This window comes from Maniola hyperantus, chromosome 17 (genome assembly GCF_902806685.2).
Source record: "Maniola hyperantus chromosome 17, iAphHyp1.2, whole genome shotgun sequence".
Lineage (NCBI taxonomy): Eukaryota > Metazoa > Arthropoda > Insecta > Lepidoptera > Nymphalidae > Maniola > Maniola hyperantus.
The window spans coordinates 2,924,723-2,944,430 of NC_048552.1; the positions used below are offsets into that span (position 1 = coordinate 2,924,723).

Here is a 19,708-nt window from a genome sequence, read left to right on the forward strand (position 1 = left end):
CTCCTGGCACCCATCCACGCACCCGCGGCACCCACCGCATCTTTACCATCCACCGCTAAGTAACACCGACTAGCTATCCTCATGTCGTCACCCCACTATGAAGAGCGACGCCAAACAGAACGCCTCTCTCCAGTTGCGCTATTGCAAAAGTCACCCTTCCCGTCCTATGGTGATAACAGCGAAGTATTCCCATTCCCTTTAAACATAAGTTAAAATTATACTTTCAAAACAAATATTAACAATTCCCATTTTTGAAAAATTAAATATAACAAATTATTATCATGTAACGCTCCCTAGTGCTAGTGCTTCTATACATAATGTATATATTATTTATGGAAGCACTATACCCAAAATCGATTAATGGACGGAATGATAAGCAACATACTAAACCTTAGTGGTTTTTTTGTTGTGTTAAAAGTATTTGAAAAAAAAAAAAAAAAAAAAAAAAAAAAAAAAAAAAAAAACTAGTCCTACGCGTTGAGTTCTGCATCGATTTTACCCTGGCCAAACCACCCCCCCCCCCCCCCCCCCTCATTTAATGTTTACAAGTTACAAACACTTACTTTACAAACAAGGTGAAGCGGAGTGTTCCCATCAACTAGGTTCCTCGCGTTGGGCTCCGCGCCCAGCCTCAGCATGAGCGCCACCAACGCAGCGCAGGGCGCGTCGCTGCCCTCCCGCCCCGCGCCCGCCCACGCGCCCGCAGCGCCCACCGCGCCGCTGCCGGCCGCCCCCGCGCCCCTCCCTCTCCCGCCGTCGTCTGAACACGCGATGTGCAGCATCGACCGCCGGAGAACCTGGAAAATGACTATGCATTAACACCGCACCAAAGCAATTTCACCCTCACCGGGTGCCTGGTGTAGTCCACCACCCGTTGAGCCAGATCTTTCTAGGGTTCCGTATCTCCAGGAAAAAAGGAACCCCTACAGGATCACTTAAATCACAAAAAAAATTAAAGTGTTACTTCTTGTATGATACTACGGAACTCTTCGAGTTCGACTCGCACTTGTCTGGTTTTTTCCACATATGAAAATTATAAAGCCGATTCTCTTCGGCGGTGTTCCCACTGGACTTCAACCCCCCTTGAATAACCCCATGGTCAAAATTCCTGAAAAGCCGGAACAAGCCGGCAGCACAGGAAACGTCAATTTTCTTTATTTAATTAAAAATTCGACCATAGTGCTACATAATTGACAGGAGCCTCGAGTCATCTCAGTCAGTTCACTCTGTCACTCATACCTATATGACGTTTTGTCGGTCTCAACGACAGAGACAACGCTCTACAAATCTGCTACCTCCTTCTAAAGGTCAATGTACATTACTTTCTGCCGCGTACTGTACAAAGAGGTGGGTACTAGCATTGAACTCACCTTAATATCTAATTCAACGAGTGAGTACACAGCCTTATGTATTTTTCTAGAAACGTCTTCAGTACACTCCGGCTCTTCCAGTAGCCGCGCCATCAGCGCCGCCAGGTGGAGGGAGATCTCCAGGAACCTAAAACAAACCAAATTGACATAATCTACCCACGTACAACCGATAGACGTTGGGGTCCCAAGGTGCTGGAATGGCGACCTCGCACCGGAAGACGCAGCGTTGGAAGACCACCCCACTAGGTGGACGGACGACATCAGACGAGTCGCAGGGAGCCGCTGGATCCAGGCGGCGCAAGACCGTGGCGTGTGGAAGTCCCTACAAGAGACCTATGTCCAGCAGTGGACGTCTATTAGTTGATGATGATGATACACTTACAGGGCCTGATAAGAAAGCTCAGAGTCACTCAGCGGACGATAGAGAGAGCTATGCTTGGAGTTTCTCTACGCGATCAAATCAGTAATGAGGAGATCCTTAGGGGAACTAGAGTAACCGCCATAGCTCAACGGGTTGCAAAGCTTAAATGGCAATGGGCAGGCACATAGTTGTATTCTTACTCTCTGTAAATCTATTAACAATAAAGTTATTTTAAATTAAATTAAATAGTTCGTGAAACCGATAGACGCTGGGATCCCAAGGTGCTGGAATGGCGACCTCGCATTGGAAGACTTTCTCTTATGGTCTATATCATAATAGCTATCTGCATGCCAGATTTCAGCCAGATCCGGCTAGTATTTTGAGTCAGTCAGTCAGTCAGTTTTTCTTTTCATATATTTATAAGAAGTAGACATACTTGTGTAAGGTGGTCATGGTGTGTTTGCGTCCGTACAAGAAGCCAAAGTCCAGCTTCAACAGCTCCAAGCCCATGTGAATCTGTGACAGGGCTTTGGTGAACACTGGCTCAATGTCTTCGAACGTCACTGGTGGGACTATGCGACCTGGAATTAAGGAACAAAGGACCATGGGTATTTTTGTATGAACTCTGGCCTGATTAACCCAATAGAGTAACTTTATTGCTTACTAGCTGATGCCCGCGACTTCATACGCGTGGATTTAGGTTTTTAAAAATCCCGTGGGATCTCATCAATTTTCCGAGATGAAAAGTAGCCTATGTCCTTCCCCGGGATATAAGCTAACTCTGTACCAAATTTCAACAAAATCGGTTGAACGGTTGGGCCGTGAAAAGCTAGCAAACAGACAGACAGACACACTTTCGCATTTATAATATTAGTATGGACTAGCTTATGCTCGCGACTTCGTCCGCGTGGACTACAAAATTTCAAACCCCTATTTCACCCCCTTAGGAGTTGAATTTTCAAAAATCCTTTCTTAGCGGATGCCTACGTCATAATAGCTATCTGCATGCCAAATTTCAGCCAGATCCGTCCAGTAGTTTGAGCTGTGCGTTGATAGATCAGTCAGTCAGTCAGTCAGTCAGTCAGTCACCTTTTCCTTTTATATATATAGATATGGATTGTACAGTTATTGTAACGCAATAGTATATCTCATGAAACTACCGGGTACGCACAGTAGAGGACATAAAAAGTCATATTTTTGTGACGATTTTCTTGACAAAATTCAATTAACAAAGGAGAAATTCAATCATTTGGTTAGCATAACACTAAATTAACCTAAGAGTGATACCGAAACAGCGTGAAGCGCGAAAATACCGAGCTTGATGGCATACAAGTTGCAAGATTGGTCTTCTCCTATTGGCCTATGAGCCAATCTCCTGAGAAGAACAATGTGCTGTGCCACCAAATTCGATACAACTCTTATAAGTTGTAACACGGCGAGACTATCGCCGCGATTCTCTCGTCCGGTCCGTGGAGATGGTACCTAAGATTTAAGTACACAAGTCCAGCTGAGATCAGTACCCGTAGTATAAGATTTTACGTCTCACCAAACGTTGCTAGAATTCGAGAGTCGAAACACAATAACATCAAAGTAAAATGGACCTAAAGAGCCTTGAATTGAAGTCAAATATTCAATGCCACTGATTTTAATTTCGCAATGTTTCCGCTTGGAGCGCTGGCTGTAGAAGTGTAGACAAACTTGAGCTTTAAAACAATGCACTTAAGATCCAGTTTACTGTAACGTGGAAGTATTTCGACTCTCCAATTTGGTTTGGTTTGGTGAGACGTAAAATCTTGTACTACGGGTACTGTTTTTGTACAATGCGCAGTGAACTCATACGCCTTGTATTCAGAGTGGGCTGCTTAGTACTCAGGACTCACCCCTGAGCGGCGGCCGCGCCCTCTCGGCCAGCATGTAGGAGAACAGCTCCGCGAAGCTGTAGAGGCTGGACTGAGTGAGCGGCGACAGCGGCGGCAGCACTGCGCGCTGCATGTCGAGCGCGTGGTGCCACAGCTGGCGACAGCGCGCGAAGCGGCCCGCGTCCGCGTACACGGCGCCGCGGTAGCGCACGTAGTACGACGTGTCGGGGTGCGCTGGACCTGTAACACGGCGCACTGCTATTAGAGTACCTAGGTACATAATGACTGTGACAGGAATGGATACAAGTCAGGTATGAACACTCACAACGCTGCGTCTAAAAAAGAAAAAAAAACATGTACCTACTTATTTTTATTAAATTAATATTGCAAACGATTGAAAGTGAAAAATTGAAAATCATTTTCCGTGAAAAATCACCTGTGAAATCACTGTAAATAGAAATTCACCAAATGAAATGATTTAAAAGTAGCAATTATGGCCATCTTGAGAAGAAACCAACTCCATCGCGTAGTCGCACGCCTTTGTCCGCGCAACCTAAATCTTACCTAACCTAAACCTTATCTAAACCTGCATAGTGGGTGAACTTACCTAGTATCCTCTCTCTGATGACCAGCGCCTGCATGCGTATCGCGTCGGGGTCGGCGAGCAGCTCCTCCAGCTGTTGCGCGCTGCTGGGCTCCACCGCGTAGTCGTAGGCCTCTATCCGCGGGATGTCCTTTGGCTTGGGGATCGGCTCGCTGTCGTCTGCTGGAAACCTGGAATAGATGGAGATTTATAAAAAAAGTGCATGCGGTACCGTTTTCGGTGCCCTAACGCCGGAATTCGCGAAAAGAACCGCTGTCGGCAAAATTACGTATTTAATCGCTATTCTACCGCTTATTCCATTAGCAGGGGACCTAAGGGTTTAAAGTTCAAGATTATTAAACGGGCTACGCCAGAAGACTCGTTTCGTTGACTCACCTTCCCTTGGCTTTGTCCACTGCTGTCTTTAACCTTCTAAGAGCGTCATATTCTGGCCACTTCCTGAGACCTTATTAAGGATGTTATTCCATCGCTCATCCCACTGGGTTTTACAGCAAACTAAAGAACTAGTCTGCACCAGCGACCATTGGTTCTGGGACAAACATAACTAACCTCTGCCCTTCAGCTTGTTTCTACTATTTCGTCGCTTGGTTGCTTGTTCCTTCTGTTTTGTGACTTTTATCAGGGCATTTTTCCGTAAACTTGAGAGAATTTTTGGGGCATCTAACATGTATTTAACTGACTTACCTATAGTCCATAGCCCGTTTCCACAGCGCCAGCGCGCCGACCATGTCGCGTCGTTTGTCCACGTACGTGGCTCCCAGCAGTTCCAGCGCGTCGATGCGCTGCTGCCGCGTCACCAGACCGTACTCAGCGTTGATTAGGTGTTCGACTATGTGCGTGTGACCAGTTAGAGATGCCGCTAATAGGGGGGTCATACCTGGTAACAACAGAAATGACCATTACATCCATACTATCCATACTTACATACTAATATTATAAATGAGAAAGTGTCTGTCTGTCTGTCTGCTAGCTTTTCACGGCTCAACTATTCAACCGATTTTGACGAAATTTGGTACAAACATAGCTTGCATCACGGGGAAGGAGATAGGCTACTTTTTATCCCGGAAAAATGAAGAGTTCCCACAGGATTTTTAAAAACCTAAATCCACGCGGACGAAGTCGCGGGCATCATCTAGTTTATAATATATTTCGGTTTCGGAATTCGGTTTGCACATCCCTCGGTATCCTCCCAAATCTCTGGGAGGCAACCGAGGCAAAAAAAGGCAAACTGTAACGGAATAACTCACCATAAGAGTCAACATCCATTGTCGCCCCATGATCCAACAGCATCTTCAGTATATTTAACGACCCACTTTCCGCACAGTCGTGTAACGCCGTGTTGCCTTTAACACTCTTTCTGTTCACGTCGGCGTTCAGGGATAGGAGGTATTTGGCTATTTGGAGGTGGCCTTTGTAACATGCTATCATCAAGCACGTGTGGCCGTGTCGATTTGGTTTTTCTATATCTGGAAATAAGGGGATAGGTACATTTCAGTAAATAAATCAAAAAGAAACTTGGTCGCTAACTATCTAATCTAATCTAATCTAATCTTTATTTATTTCACAGACATCAAGGCCCACAATATCCCACTATAATGGGAGAAGAAAGAGACATTCAGACTGCGATGGAGAGAGTTATGCTCGGAGTTATCGGTCAACATAATCAGAGTAACCGACATTGCTCGACGAGTTACAGAGAAGCTGAAGTGGCATAGGCATATACAGGGGTTGGAGCACATAATATTACCGTTAAATATTCGGGATCCAAGGATTCTGAAATGGAGACCCTACACCTAATAGCGCAGTGTTATAACTGAGTTGTTTTCCATCAACCTTTCCTACCCTTCATCGTAGAGGTACCTTTTTGCCAGTAGCTTGCATGTGCCCACAAAGGAATTTGCGAGAGCATACTACCAAACAAGGAAGCCAACCTTCCAAGGATACCAAGGAAAACAGTGTTCCGCTTCCCTCATCCACCCAATTTCCGCTACAATCTCGTAATCATCGGTGCACCTTGTTGGAGGTCTCGGTCTATAGGGCAGACGTACAGTTCCAGAGTAGAGATTCCAGAACACGTCTGCCATATCGGCCATCGGTTCAAGCATCAACTAGGAACTTGACAATCTCGTAGTGTCCGTCGAATGAGGCCGCGCGCAGCGGCGTGCTATGTGTGAAGGTTGACGTTCGCGCCCGCTGGCACCAGGAGCCGGACGGGTGGCAAATGACCAGAGGTCACCATTCTAGCACCTTGGTACCCCAATGGCCATCGGATCTCACCTGCGCCATTTTCAACTAGGAACTTGACAATATCGTAGTGTCCGTCGAAGCAGGCCGCGCGCAGCGGCGTGCTGTGTGTGAAGGTTCTGGAGTTGACGTTCGCGCCCGCTCGAACCAGGAGCCGGACGAGCGGCAAGTGACCAGCGGCTGCCGCGCACCACAGCGGCGGGGCGTCCTCTATCGTCTCTCCGTCGAACGTTACTGAAAAAATAAAACAAGTTTAATTAAGACTAGCTTATGCTCGCGACTTCGTCCGCGTGGACTACAAAATTTCAAAACCCTATTTCACCCCCTTAGGAGTTGAATTTTCAAAAATCCTTTCTTAGCGGATGCCTACGTCATAATAGCTATCTGCATGCCAAATTTCAGCCCGATCCGTCCAGTAGTTTGAGCTGTGCGTTGATAGATCAGTCAGTCAGTCAGTCAGTCAGTCATTCAGTCAGTCAGTCAGTCAGTCAGTCAGTCACCTTTTCCTTTTATATATATATAGACTACATTGACATTTTGACAGTTTTTAAGGTTCCGTACCTCAAAAGGAAAAACGGAACTCTTATAGGATCACTTTGTTGTCTGTCTGTCAAGAAACCTACAGGGTACTTTCCGTTGACCTAGAATCATGTAATTTGGCAAGTAGGTAGGTCTTATAGCTGACATTCGGGGAAAAATCTGAAAACCGAGAATTTATGGTTACATCACACAAAAATTCACCTACCTATCTGCCAAATTTCATGATTCTAGGTCAACGGGAAGTACCCTGTAGGTTTCTTGACAGACAGACGGACAGACATACAGACAGACAGACAACAAAGTGATCCTATAAGGGTTCCGTTTTCCCTTTTGAGGTACGGAACCCTAAAAAAATCGCCCCGTACACACACAATTTCTTGGCATCATTACGGCATGAAAAACGGCCATCCAACGAAATCGTATTCGCAACAAATGGCTTCTGAGAAAGTACATTAATTCTTATTCAAAAGACATTTCTGTGGAAGAGCATACTAAATTCTTATTCGGAAACCGACCCAAATTACTTTTAATTCCGCGAAAAAACTAGCATCCAAGAGAGATTTGTCGCCTACTAGCTGATGCCCGCGACTTCGTTCGCGTGGATTTAGTTTTTAAAATCCCTTGGGAACTCTTTTATTTTCGGGGATAAAAAGTAGCCATGTCACTCTCCAGGTCTTTAACTATACCCATGCCAAAAATCACGTTAATCCGTTGTTCCGTTGCGACGTGATTATAATATAATATAATAATATAATATATATTTATTTATTCAAAAATGTTGTACAAGACAAAGACTCCTTAAAACAAGTACACATAAAAAAGGTAGAAACAATAAAAATATAAGAACCTGAAGGAGTGCTTTGGCGTCCGTGCTAGGTAAACCTGTGTTACGGGCGCCGCAGCCATCCCTTGGATCCATCGATTAATATGGAGTACAAATTTAAATTTAAATTAGGCTATTTTAGTAACAATATTGTGTGTGCGTGTGTGTGTGTGTGTGGGTGTGTGTGTGTGTGTGTGTGTGCGTGTGTGTGTGTGTGTGTGTGTGTGTGTGTGTGTGTGTGTGTGTGTGTGACTGAAGTCAATCATAGCTAGTTGTTATTTAAGGACAAACCAACAAACAAACACACTTTCGCATTTACAATAAGGGTAGGTATAAGGGTACTGATTAGCTGATACCCGCGACTTTGTTTGCGTGGATTTAGGTTCCCGAAAATCCTGTGGGAACTCTTTAACCATCTTGGATAAAAAGTAGCCTACTCCGTTCAGGTTTTCACCACCCTCCTTGCAAAAAATCAGGTCAATCAGTTGCTCCGTTGCGGCTTGATTGAAGGACAAACCAACAAACAAATATATACTTACATTTTAATACAATACAATTTATAATAAAAAATTCAAAATGGCTGCCATGAAAAAAAAAGTACATAGCGGTATATCTCGTACGATGGTGCGGAACTCTTCGTGTGCGAGTGCGACTCGCACTTGACCGGTTTTTCGTTTGCACCTGTGTTTTCACCTGCTAAAAGAAAAGTTTTTTTCTTTAGCAGGTGAACGGATAACCGTTAGGTAAAATGGCGAGGAGCCAAACGGTGACGCAATGGAAAGGTTTAGAATGCGGACATGAAGCAATAACATTATTGTCTTACTGATAAATGTTCTTTGCTAGAATTTGCTTTAAGGTGACGCAGGACGCTCGACCGAAATTGGCCGCGCACGTGGGTAACGTGTTTGCTTTTCACTTGACATTGTATGAGAAAGTTGAGAGGCACGATGATTATCACTGAAATCAAGCGCGCGAAAAAGGTTTAGGAAAAGTATTTTTGAGAAAAAACTACTGAATTTATGTTTGCAAAGTAAAGTTATTTCAACTAATGAATAAATAAACTACGTCTAATGATAAATTGTTTTAGAATTTTCATATCCCTAATCTTATTTATTTACGCCCAAAGTTGTCATAAATTTAGTGTTAAAATAGGAATCTTTTGAGGCCCGTAACTTTTAAATCAATATTTTTTTCAATGTTTTAGATATCATTGAACCTAGATAATGACGAGATAAATCAATGTAATTCTTAGTTTTGTGCGTACAATATCGAATATTGTTGTATTTTCCCTCCTACGTTTGTATGGAGAAAGCACCGAACTGAGTCCCCTTAACACTCCTAGCTCGGACATAGAATTCAAAATCTATATATAAAAAGGAAAAGGTGACTGACTGACAGACTGACTGACTAACTGATCTATCAGCGCACAGCTCAAATCACTGGACGGATCAGGCTAAAATTTTATTATGACGTAGGTATCCCCGCTAATTCTGGGTAAAATAGGGGTTTGAAATTTGTGTACTCCACGCGGACGAATTAACGGCAAGGGCAAGAAAATCATTAAATATAACGATATGCTATTGCGGAAGTGTCAATTGAATCCAACCGGAAAACTCGATACATTCGATGAGCATGAAGAAGGATTATCTTCAGGGTCAGTAAAACATAATCACCTGCCTACTGTGCTATTCATGTGGAAATACATTACAAGCTCATCTCAATCGATTTGATTAACCATTATCGATTTTATTCCACTCGATTAATTCGCTCGGTCATATTGTCTTGCACGCAAACGGATGCGTGGCATTCCTGCACGCAGAGTTCAGTGGTTTAGCTTATGTCACTCTTGTGTCCACCATGTGGTTACTAAGCTCAATTACCATCTGTAAGACGTCTATTAGACGATAGGTTTTTCTGTCAGTATTGCCAGTCATGCTGACTGAAGGATAGCCAACCACCGCAGTTCACGGCAGTTATGAAACTTGTAACAAAACCTCGTGACTTTACCTACACTCATCATCATCATGATCAACCCATCACCGGCTCACTACAGAGCACGGGTCTCCTCTCAGACTGAGAAGGGTTTTGGCCATAGTCTACCACGCTGGCCATGTGCGGATTGGTAGACTTCACACACCTTTGAGAACATTATGAGAAACTCTCAGGCATGCAGGTTTTCTCACGGTTACCTACACTGGCAGGCGTTAAATATAGGCTACTAGCTGACACCTGCGACGTTTGCGTGGATTTAGTTTTTTTTTAATCCCGTGGGAACTCTTTCATTTTCCGGGATAAAAAGTAGCATATGTCACTCTCCAGCTCTTTAACTACACCCATGCAAAAAATCACGTCGATCCGTTGTGACGTGATTGAAGGACAAACCAACAAACAAACACACAATCTGGGTAGGTTCGGTTTGGGTAGTGATTTACGGTTTTAACACAAAACAGTATTTAAATTAATATAATGACTCTCTACCAGTAACTTTTGTAAGCACTTTCAACCAAATGGCAAAAATTTACAACTCAAATTAAAGAGCAAGGCGTCAACTTAAAGCCATACGTTGCGAGTATTGAAATTTCTCTTTTTAGGGTTCCGTATCTCAGGGCGGTTACGCACTCATCCGATCCGAGTCCGTGAAAATACGTTACGAAGTAGTCAAAAAACTATCTGTGTGGTAGCTTGTGACATAATATTATGACGTAGATAACTTTTATATCCGTATTTTCACGGATTCGGATCGGATTTGTGCGTGATCGCTATCACTGTGATGTCTGTCTATCTGTCTTGACCCGCCAATGGAATCAAACCCTATTTATAGGGTACTTTCCGTTAACCTAGCATCATAAAATTTGGCAGGTAGCAAGGTCTTATACCTCAAGTAAAGGCAGAAATCTGATAACCGTGAGTTTGTGGTTACATCACAAAAAAAATTAAAAATGTTATTTTTGTACGGCAGTACGGAACTCTTCGTGTACGAGTCCGACTCGCACTTGACCGGCTTTTTTGCTCTTTACGGCGGAGGAAACTTACTGTATTGCGTGTCTGGTATCGTACCTACTTTCCAAATGGTTAGACTTAATTCATTGCTTTTCCCGGATAGTTTTTAGATGTTTTCTCAAGATCTGACCATGAAGACATCATAGACAGTACAACGAGTTTTTTTTTTCTGCTTTACCTGAACCAGGCTAACTGCAATGAACCAAAAGCTTAATTTGCTTATAATCTGCTGAAACAGGTCGAATCTGTAGACCTCACAATGCAATGTGCATGTCTACATCACCTGAGGATGCTTCGGTGTCGGGGCAAAAGGTGCGTCGAGTGTGTTTGGGATTTGTGTGGTGCTGCGTGGTGGTGGTGCGTATTGCTTGCCTGGTGGCTGCTTTTTCCTGCATGTTTAGCAGTGGGAGGGTGTGGGCGGTGCATTTCGCATGCTGCATGTTGCACCATACAGAGTCGACCGGTTTCAGCGGATTATGGCAAATTAAGCTTTTGGTTCATTGTATATCATGGAGTTCCGCAAAATAACGCCTGCTTCTATACAACAGGCTAACTGCAGTTACACTTACCTGAACCGGGCTGCTCAATGTCGGCCTTGCACCGCTTGATCAGGTACTCGGCGACGTCATAGTGGCCGTTCCTGCATGCGATGACCAGCGGCGTGGCGTCTGTCACTTTGGCACCTACTAACATGCTCAGCTCCTCGGAGCGCCAACTGTGTAGGTACATCTGGAACAAACAACATTTATTGTTAGAAACATTAGTTACGAAGTATCTTCGCGTCGAAGGGCGTCGCGCAAGGGAGGCACCCTCGACCCACTTTATATTATGTTTTTTAATTGCGTGATAGGCTTGCGCTTGACGACAATTATGCCATGACGTCTATGTCTTTGTAGCGTATTTGCCTAGAAGATGACTATCCTGAAGATATTATAAGGTAGGGAATAGGGATGTAGGAACATGCCTTGAAGGTGGCTGCTAAGCAGGTTTTTTAATGCTTATGTGGTACTAGTTCATGCTCGCGACTTCGTCCGCGTGGATTGCACAAATTTCAAACTCCTATTTCACCCTCTTAGGGGTGGAATTTTAAAAAATCCTTTCTTAGCGGATGCCTACGAGTACGTCATAATAGCTATCTGTATGAAAAATTTCAACCTGATCCGTCCAGTAGTTTGAGCTGTGCGTTGATAGATCGATCAGTCAGTCAGTCAGTCAGTCACCTTTTCCTTTTATATATTTATAAGAAGATTATTATATTTCTTAATTTTTGCCCAAAAAAGGCTACGCAAGCACAGATAACCTCAAAAGAGACCATGGGGAGTAGCTCAATACGTTGGTCTGATCAAACCCAGGAAAAAAGGTCACCGAACCCCTGCATGTCGCAAAGAACCGAAGGAAATGGCGCGACATCGTTTACAAAACGATCCTTGGTGGTAGGGGTCACAACCCTCAGTAATGGGGAACATTACACAGAGAGCACAAATAGCTAACTATGAATATTGACAAACTGTTGTATGATCTGATAGGTAGCCATCAAAAAATACTTTCGCTTACTCAGATTATGCAATTTGTTTCTAAGAGACCCCGATAAATTGATTCATTCCGGCCTTTCCAAGCCAGCTACATTATAGCCACGAAATGTGACAACAGAAAATACTTAGAAAGATATGCATCACGTAACACGTTGCAAAACGCCGAGTAAGATTAAAAATGATAGAGTTTCCGGTGACACAACGCATGGCCCGGTTTCTGAACCTTGGCACCCGAAGAAAACTTTAGGGGTTTAACTGTGAACAACAAAGACTGGAGTTCAAAAACTAAAACCAGAATGCGACGTGTTCTACTAAAAATAGGCACCATTGAGTAGAGGTTATGTTCGCACATCAAACATATTCTTATAATTGGAAAATTTCAAATGGGAGAGTCAAGCACTAATTTATGGTTGAATCTATGCTTTCTTACACTTTAATCTTTTTTTTCTTCCCTTTGTGTTTCTTTCATAGGCTGTTAGACGACTAATCTGTCTTTTGCATGTTGTAGCCGCCTATAATTTGAATTATATAATAACTTAGCACCTAGGATTTGAATAATGTAATAATTTTTTGTATTATTCTGTTGGTGTTTCAATAGAAAAATAATCATAAAACCTATATGTATTACCACCCCACCATTATCCAATTATTTATCGTGTCATGTGAGACAAGAGAAATCTTTGAACATGAGGACAATGGGACTTCAAGAAATGACTGAATTCGCTTTCTTTACAAGTCGTTACTTGTCAGATATGAATCCGCATCCGTAAAAGCTCTGCATTAATAGGCTACTTGACTCATATCTAATTTCGTCCAATAAATGATTATTTATTATAGTATTTTGCTTAAGACATCGAAATATATCAATAACAATTATTAAAAACGCAGGATGGATATATAAATCCAATTTAAAAAAATACAGTTTTTATTTTTATTTGAAACGCAGAAAACGCTGTCAGCCATGATGTGACGTCATTAAATATGTAAACAAAGAAATGTCATCCCTATGTCACGCGGGGACTAACGTAGTATCCATATATATAAAATTTAAAGTCCTGACTAACTTATATATCAACGCACAGCCTAAACATCTAAACAGCTGGTCCTAGATACTTGAAATTTGGTGGGTGTGTTCTTTGTAGGTAAAGAGAAGGTATCCACTAGGAAAGGATTTTATGAAATTCCACCCCTGAGTGGGTTAAATGGGGGTTTGAAATTTATGAAGTCCACGCGGGCGAAGTCACGAGCATAAGCTAGTTTTTATATATTTCTAAAAACTCATAGTAAACGTAAAAAAATATCGTTTTCTCTTTATAAATTGAATAAGTTATTAAGTAAGACTTACAACAAAGTGATCTTTGCAAAAATAAATTTGGGTTGAAGTCGTTAGTCATATAGGATCCCTTTAAGCAAGTCTTCGCGTGTTACGTATATTTATTTCACTGGGCACTCTAATCCACAACTTTCCTGTGGTCTTTATCGATGCGTATTTTACATTTTCGGATGATACAATAACGATAATTAGGTACTATATTTTTCATGTAAACTAGTATAGAAATCATGTTTATTAAACTTTGGGAGGTTATGCTGTTGTTTACAAATGCATGACGTCAGAGCACAGATAATCTATCGGCCAAACATGGCCGACAGTGTTTTCACCTGTCTAAGAATAATATATTTTTAAATTAAAGTTTTACGGTTTTTAGGGCGCAAAAAAATATAGTGTTAATTTTTTTGATCTAATAGGACAAATAGTAACCATTTAAGACCTACTTAAAAAAAGTGTCAACTAGCCTATTGATGCGGATGCGAATATCCGTAGCACCCTAATGTTGTTGCATTTGTATTTGCCGCCTTTTGAACGAAGTCACGTGACCTGTTGCGGGGAAGCCATCTTGAGTAGATTTGTATAAATGCGGGTAGTGGATGGTTTTTAAGCTAGTCTCGTTCCGATTCGAGACTCGACCGACTATTAAATGCTTTTTGTGTTTAGGTCGCAATTTTGATTGAGTGGTTGCAATAGCAACTATTGTGCCGAATTAAAGTTAATATTGCAGTTAGGTTATTTATAAAAGGTAAAACTCTCAATAAGGCTCTGTGCGCGTTGTGATTAATATTTAACTTCACTTCTGGTATGTTTATACTTGATTCAAGGCACGCGCTCTCTAACCTCACAATAATTATCCACCATTTAATGTGATTGTCGTAAATTGCACGCGAATAAAAGAAACAAACATGTACGGTTAAACTCCATAGCCCTTCTGTAGTCGGTTAATAATAGCGTTTCCGGTGGCAACGACGCTTGCCCTGGTTTCTGAACCTTGACACCCGCAAGCCGGTGCACGGTGACTTGGCTCGAACAATGAATAATAGCTTAACGAACTAACAGCTTTTAGAAAGTGGGCTGACGCGGCCAAGTACTGATAATGGTGTAATTACACCATTATACCGGGCACGCACCTTTAACTTATTGGAGTTATCAAATATCACTTGCTTAAAAGGTGAAGGAAACATCGTGAAGAAACCTGCATGCCTGAAGTCTACCAATCCGCAGCTAGCCAGCGTGGTAGACTGGCCAAACCTTTCTCATTCTGAAAGGAGATCCATTTCAGTAGTGAGCCAGCGATGGGTTGATCATGATGAGGTACGTACTTTTCACTGTATTTAATTTATTTTTCTAATGATAAACTGCCGATTCAGAAGAGGTACTATAAGAGGTTATACTCGTAGATATACGATTTCATGTAGTTGCAGTACGCGGCAGAACATACTTGACGTTCTTACATTATTTTCTGCCGCGCAGTGTACTTCCTTTGCGGTTTTCTCTTTCCTTTCTAGCGAGGATAATATTACAAAGACAGACACAACCTACAAACTACAGCCGGGCACAGAACATTGGATTGAACTCCACAATCCTCGAGTTCTCTCCACAGACCGCCACTATATGCCTAGACTAGTGCGCGAAGCGATTGAAATTCGCAAAAAGCAGAATTTCAATCGTGAGGATGGTTTTAAACTAGCAAGTATGTGGAATCCAGTGGTAGACTTATGCAAACCAGGACAGCATCGTACGACATCGAAAGTTAATAGTGACGTTGTGAGTGTATTTTGCCGGACAGCTCGTGAAGTTCCAGCGAAAAGAACAAGAAAGAGGGTAGTTCGCTACTGCCCTTGACAGCTCGAAGTTCATCTCTCGCAGCTCCGCAGTCCCGTCGTGACCACGACCCGTGCAATTGGGTTGAAATATCGACAAATAAAAACAAAAATTAATCGTGGTATGTACCCGTTTTATACATTAAAATACAAAGACAGAGTTCCTTTGAAAATGTAAATTAATGGTACCTATCCTGTAATTTTTGAAAAATCTTGAGCCAGCGGGCTCTCTACAATTTCTATAACTCTTAGTAATTTTTGAGAAAAACGCATTAGTGTGAGTTTCGGAAAATGATTTCCGTCTGAAAAATGGCATGTTCGCTTGAATCGGTGCGTACCTACTCCAGACCATTACATACCAGGCCAATAGGTCAATTCACCAAAGGTTACATTCATTTTCAATTCACCGCAGAGGCATTGAGGCTATAAAAATTCATTGATTCTAATTGAACTGTTAGATAATAGAGATTTTATTGCGTAAATAAATCTAAGCTGATTACGGCACGTTATATAATTAAGTGATTAGGTAAGAAGGTATACGCTTCGAAGATTAAAGCTTGCATCACGTTTTAATGCGCTAGAAATTTTCAGTGGCTTCCCCGTCGTTTTTTTTTTTGAAAGAGCAGCTAGGTACCTAATTGTTTTGTTTGTAGTTGGTGCGTACTTTTCCATAGCAAAAATAGTCTATGTACCTACCTACTCTACGAAACTAAACTGAACTGTTTATACGAAAGTATTAACTATCATATTAAAATACCTTAATAACCTCTGAAACCTCCTACGCTTGAGCTACTCGTACAACAACGATCAGTAATCAGATTGCAATCCGAAGACTGAAGAGTCGTAGGTCGCACCCCAAGCGGTAGCGTCGTATCTACTCGAATCCGGTGCACAAACTACTACGATTAAAACGGGAAAAATCTTTTTACATTATAAAAAAGAAACAAAAAAGATGATGATGTGTACCGAACGCAAAGGTTAGGTACCGTCGCTCTGTGTCCGCTGTTATAACGGAAACTAAGGTCTAATTGCCCGCGACAAAGTTTATAATATCGGTAATGTTTGACGCACGTGAAGTGCTATTGACCTACAAAATTAGACAATTTTCCGACGATTATTATCCATAATCCCGACTAATATTATAAAGGCGAAAGTTTGTATGTGTGTATGTTTGTTACTCCTTCACGCAAAAACTACTGGACGGATTTGGCTGAAATTTGGAATGGAGATACATTATACCCAGGATTAAGACATAGGCTACTTTTTATCCCGGAAAATCAAAGAGTTCCCGCGGGATTTTGAAAAACGTAAATCCACGCGGACGAAGTCGCGGGCATCAGCTAGTTATGTATAAAAGAAGAAACTGACTGACTGACATGTCAAGGTCATAGAGAGAGCCAGTGAGTGCCAGACCTTCATATTTTATAAAAGCTGAAAGTTTCCTCTATGTTCACAACAAAGGATGCACGATCTGCGACTATGAAGTTAGGATCATGGCGGCTTTGGGAAATATAACAGGTAATAAAGGTGTAAAAAATCTTACCTAAGTTTGACCTAAATGATGATAGGTTTTCTTTAGTACGAAAAGATTTTCCGAAAATAATGGCGGGGCGAGTCAGGGTTTTACAGATATAAAAACTAAATAATAATAATTTATAAAAATAGTCAGCACGCGACAAGTCGAGATGACAATCGGGGCGGAAACGCCCCGTACGCCCGCACATCCCCCGCGCTAACGCGGTGCGGGCGAGCGCGGGTGACGTGCGGGTGAGCGTGGCGTCCCCCCGTCGCATACCCCGATTGCCATCTCGACCTGACGCGCACTATATCAACATTTATATAAATTACATAACGCTTAGATACTTACGAAAAATATTGTACAATTTATTCGTAGCGAACACACAAAAAAGACACTATATTATTTGGGAGGAAGTAATTAAGTAATTAATTACTGTTCGTTGCGCCAGATAAGCAAACAGTAAAATATTATTTGAATTAGTCGAATTTATTAAAATTAAATTAAATTAGAACAAAAGATTGAACTGATCACAACGGCGCCCTTTCCATAAGTGTGGAATCGTTGTTAATACAGTAGATGAAGACAATAAACCCTCGGGAACTTCTGTCACAATGTGTATTGTCTGAAATTGTGTCTTAGTGCCCTAACTTACTAGGACACCACTGGTGGCGCAACCAGCGGGCTGATTCGCTAAGACCTGGTATCCACCTAAGCGGAGAGGAGAGGAGATGCGTTCAATCGACCAATCAGATTCAAAATAGATGACGTGAAAAAATTATCAAGTCATTTTTTAAAAATCGGATTGGTTTACTGTACACATCTCCTCTCCGCTCCGCTTAGGTGGATACCGGGCCTAAGAACTAAGTGATTAACACTAAATGTTAGCCATCAATTTCATCGACTCACCACGTTGGTCGCGCTATTAACAAAATGTAATCAGCTCTATGGAGGGTATTTCACCTGGTGTCCACTCGGTTGCGCAACAAAGCGAACACCAGGTGAGATATCTTCGATAGAGTTGTATACATTTTGTTACGCAACCAAGATTACACCGGCATGCTCATTCGCTAACTCAGTGTTCAACGATGAATGATAGCCACCGAGCATATTTGACATTGATTAGTTCTACATTGCTGCTTAACTAAGTGATATCAAAATGATTTTTCGTAGAAAACCTTTAATGGATCAAAATAAATGTCAATGCGCGCGGTAGCATTCATCGTTAGACACTGAGTTAGCGAATCTCACCTGCGGGGTGCAGGTGAGAGTTGAGACACAAATACAAATACAAATACAAATTATTTATTTGCTGACACCCTCCATAGAGATGTATACATTTTGTTAGTAGCGGACCTGGTTGCGCCACCACTGGTGTCCTAGTGAGATAGTGCCCTTACAAAAGTCAATTACCACCAAGTGTCACTTTCGAAATCGGGTCGCAGTCGCAGGGTCAATGTCGGTGATTGAAAATGAATCATTGTTAGCGACGGAATTAGGTACCCATTTCCATTTGTCATAATATCCTGCATGGAAGTTTTGTGACAATAAAGGACATTAATTAAACTGTGGTATCCCTTTTTGGAATTGGGTCTCTGGTAAGGTTTATGCAACCTCTTCTTCCTGTCCTTACCCCACGCTATGTGGGGTCGGCATAACATACTGTCTTCTTTCACTCGCTTCTGTCATCAATCAACGCATTATCTACCCCTTTTACATGCATATATTTCAGGCAATCCAAGTTCATGAACTGTCGCTTATCGAAAATGGATCTTATTATTAAGGGATGAAATTATTTAACATCATCATCATGATCAACCCATCGCCGGCTCGCTACAGAGCACGGGTCTCCTCTCACAGTGAGAAGGGTTTTGGCCATAGTCTACAACGCTGGCCAAGTGCGGATTGGTAGACTTCACACACCTTTGAGAACATTATGAAGAACTCTCAGGCATGCAGTTTTCCTCACGATGTTTTCCTTCACCGTTAAAGCAAGTGATATTTAATTACTTAAAACGCACATAACTCCGAAAAGTTAGAGGTCCCCGACCTCCGATTAGAAGGCGGATGTCCTAACCACTAGGCTATCACAGCTAGCTGAATTATTTTTAGAGTTAGGTATCCATTTTCATTGTCTACAATTTACGAGGATCAAGAACACAAAATTAATTTAAAACGTAAAAGCACAATTCAATGGACAACCTCGGGAAGTACCTAATACGCAACGAATTCACAATGAGCATTGTCTCAAATTGCGTTTTACGAAAACCTTTGAAGAAAGTGTTGGAATTAATCCATAATCAATAAGACTATTACCTGCATCGAAGTTTTGAAACAATAAAACCCTGTGTAACAGCTTAAGTAGCTACCCTTAAGGCAGTGGCGTGCAGCTGATAGAGGCATAAACGCACTGCTTACCCTCGTTGTAATAAATCAATGCTTATTTTTCAGTAAAACCTGCCGGAAAATAAGTTCATACCTAAATGCATACCCTGGCTTGAAATCCTGTGCACGCCACTGCCTTAAGGAACTACAGGTGTCACAATGGGTATTGTCTTATATCGTGTTTTACACAAGCGTATAGACTGTGTCACTTTCGAAATTGGGTCGCTGTCGTGAGCTGTGTCGCTGTTATTGGTTCAATGTCACTATGTCGTTGACCGATCATTCGGTGAGTCATTGTCGGAAGGAATTGTTTTTAGGGTT

The 19,708-nt window shown here is 42.1% G+C and overlaps 1 protein-coding gene across 2 annotated transcripts in view; it reads right to left on the minus strand.

Annotated features, from left to right (window-relative positions):
- Nucleotides 1-19,708, minus strand: part of LOC117989853 (protein fem-1 homolog CG6966) — an 87,920-nt gene that overhangs the window by 4,087 nt on the left and 64,125 nt on the right. For both annotated transcript variants that reach the window (XM_069504397.1, XM_034977257.2), the window contains 9 exons: nucleotides 11,371-11,530; nucleotides 6,472-6,672; nucleotides 5,442-5,660; nucleotides 4,879-5,071; nucleotides 4,198-4,364; nucleotides 3,612-3,830; nucleotides 2,168-2,312; nucleotides 1,371-1,497; nucleotides 564-797 (listed from right to left, as the gene is read on the minus strand). In XM_069504397.1, coding sequence (XP_069360498.1) covers nucleotides 564-797; nucleotides 1,371-1,497; nucleotides 2,168-2,312; nucleotides 3,612-3,830; nucleotides 4,198-4,364; nucleotides 4,879-5,071; nucleotides 5,442-5,660; nucleotides 6,472-6,672; nucleotides 11,371-11,530 — 1,665 coding nt within the window. The remainder of the gene's footprint in view (nucleotides 1-563; nucleotides 798-1,370; nucleotides 1,498-2,167; nucleotides 2,313-3,611; nucleotides 3,831-4,197; nucleotides 4,365-4,878; nucleotides 5,072-5,441; nucleotides 5,661-6,471; nucleotides 6,673-11,370; nucleotides 11,531-19,708) is intronic.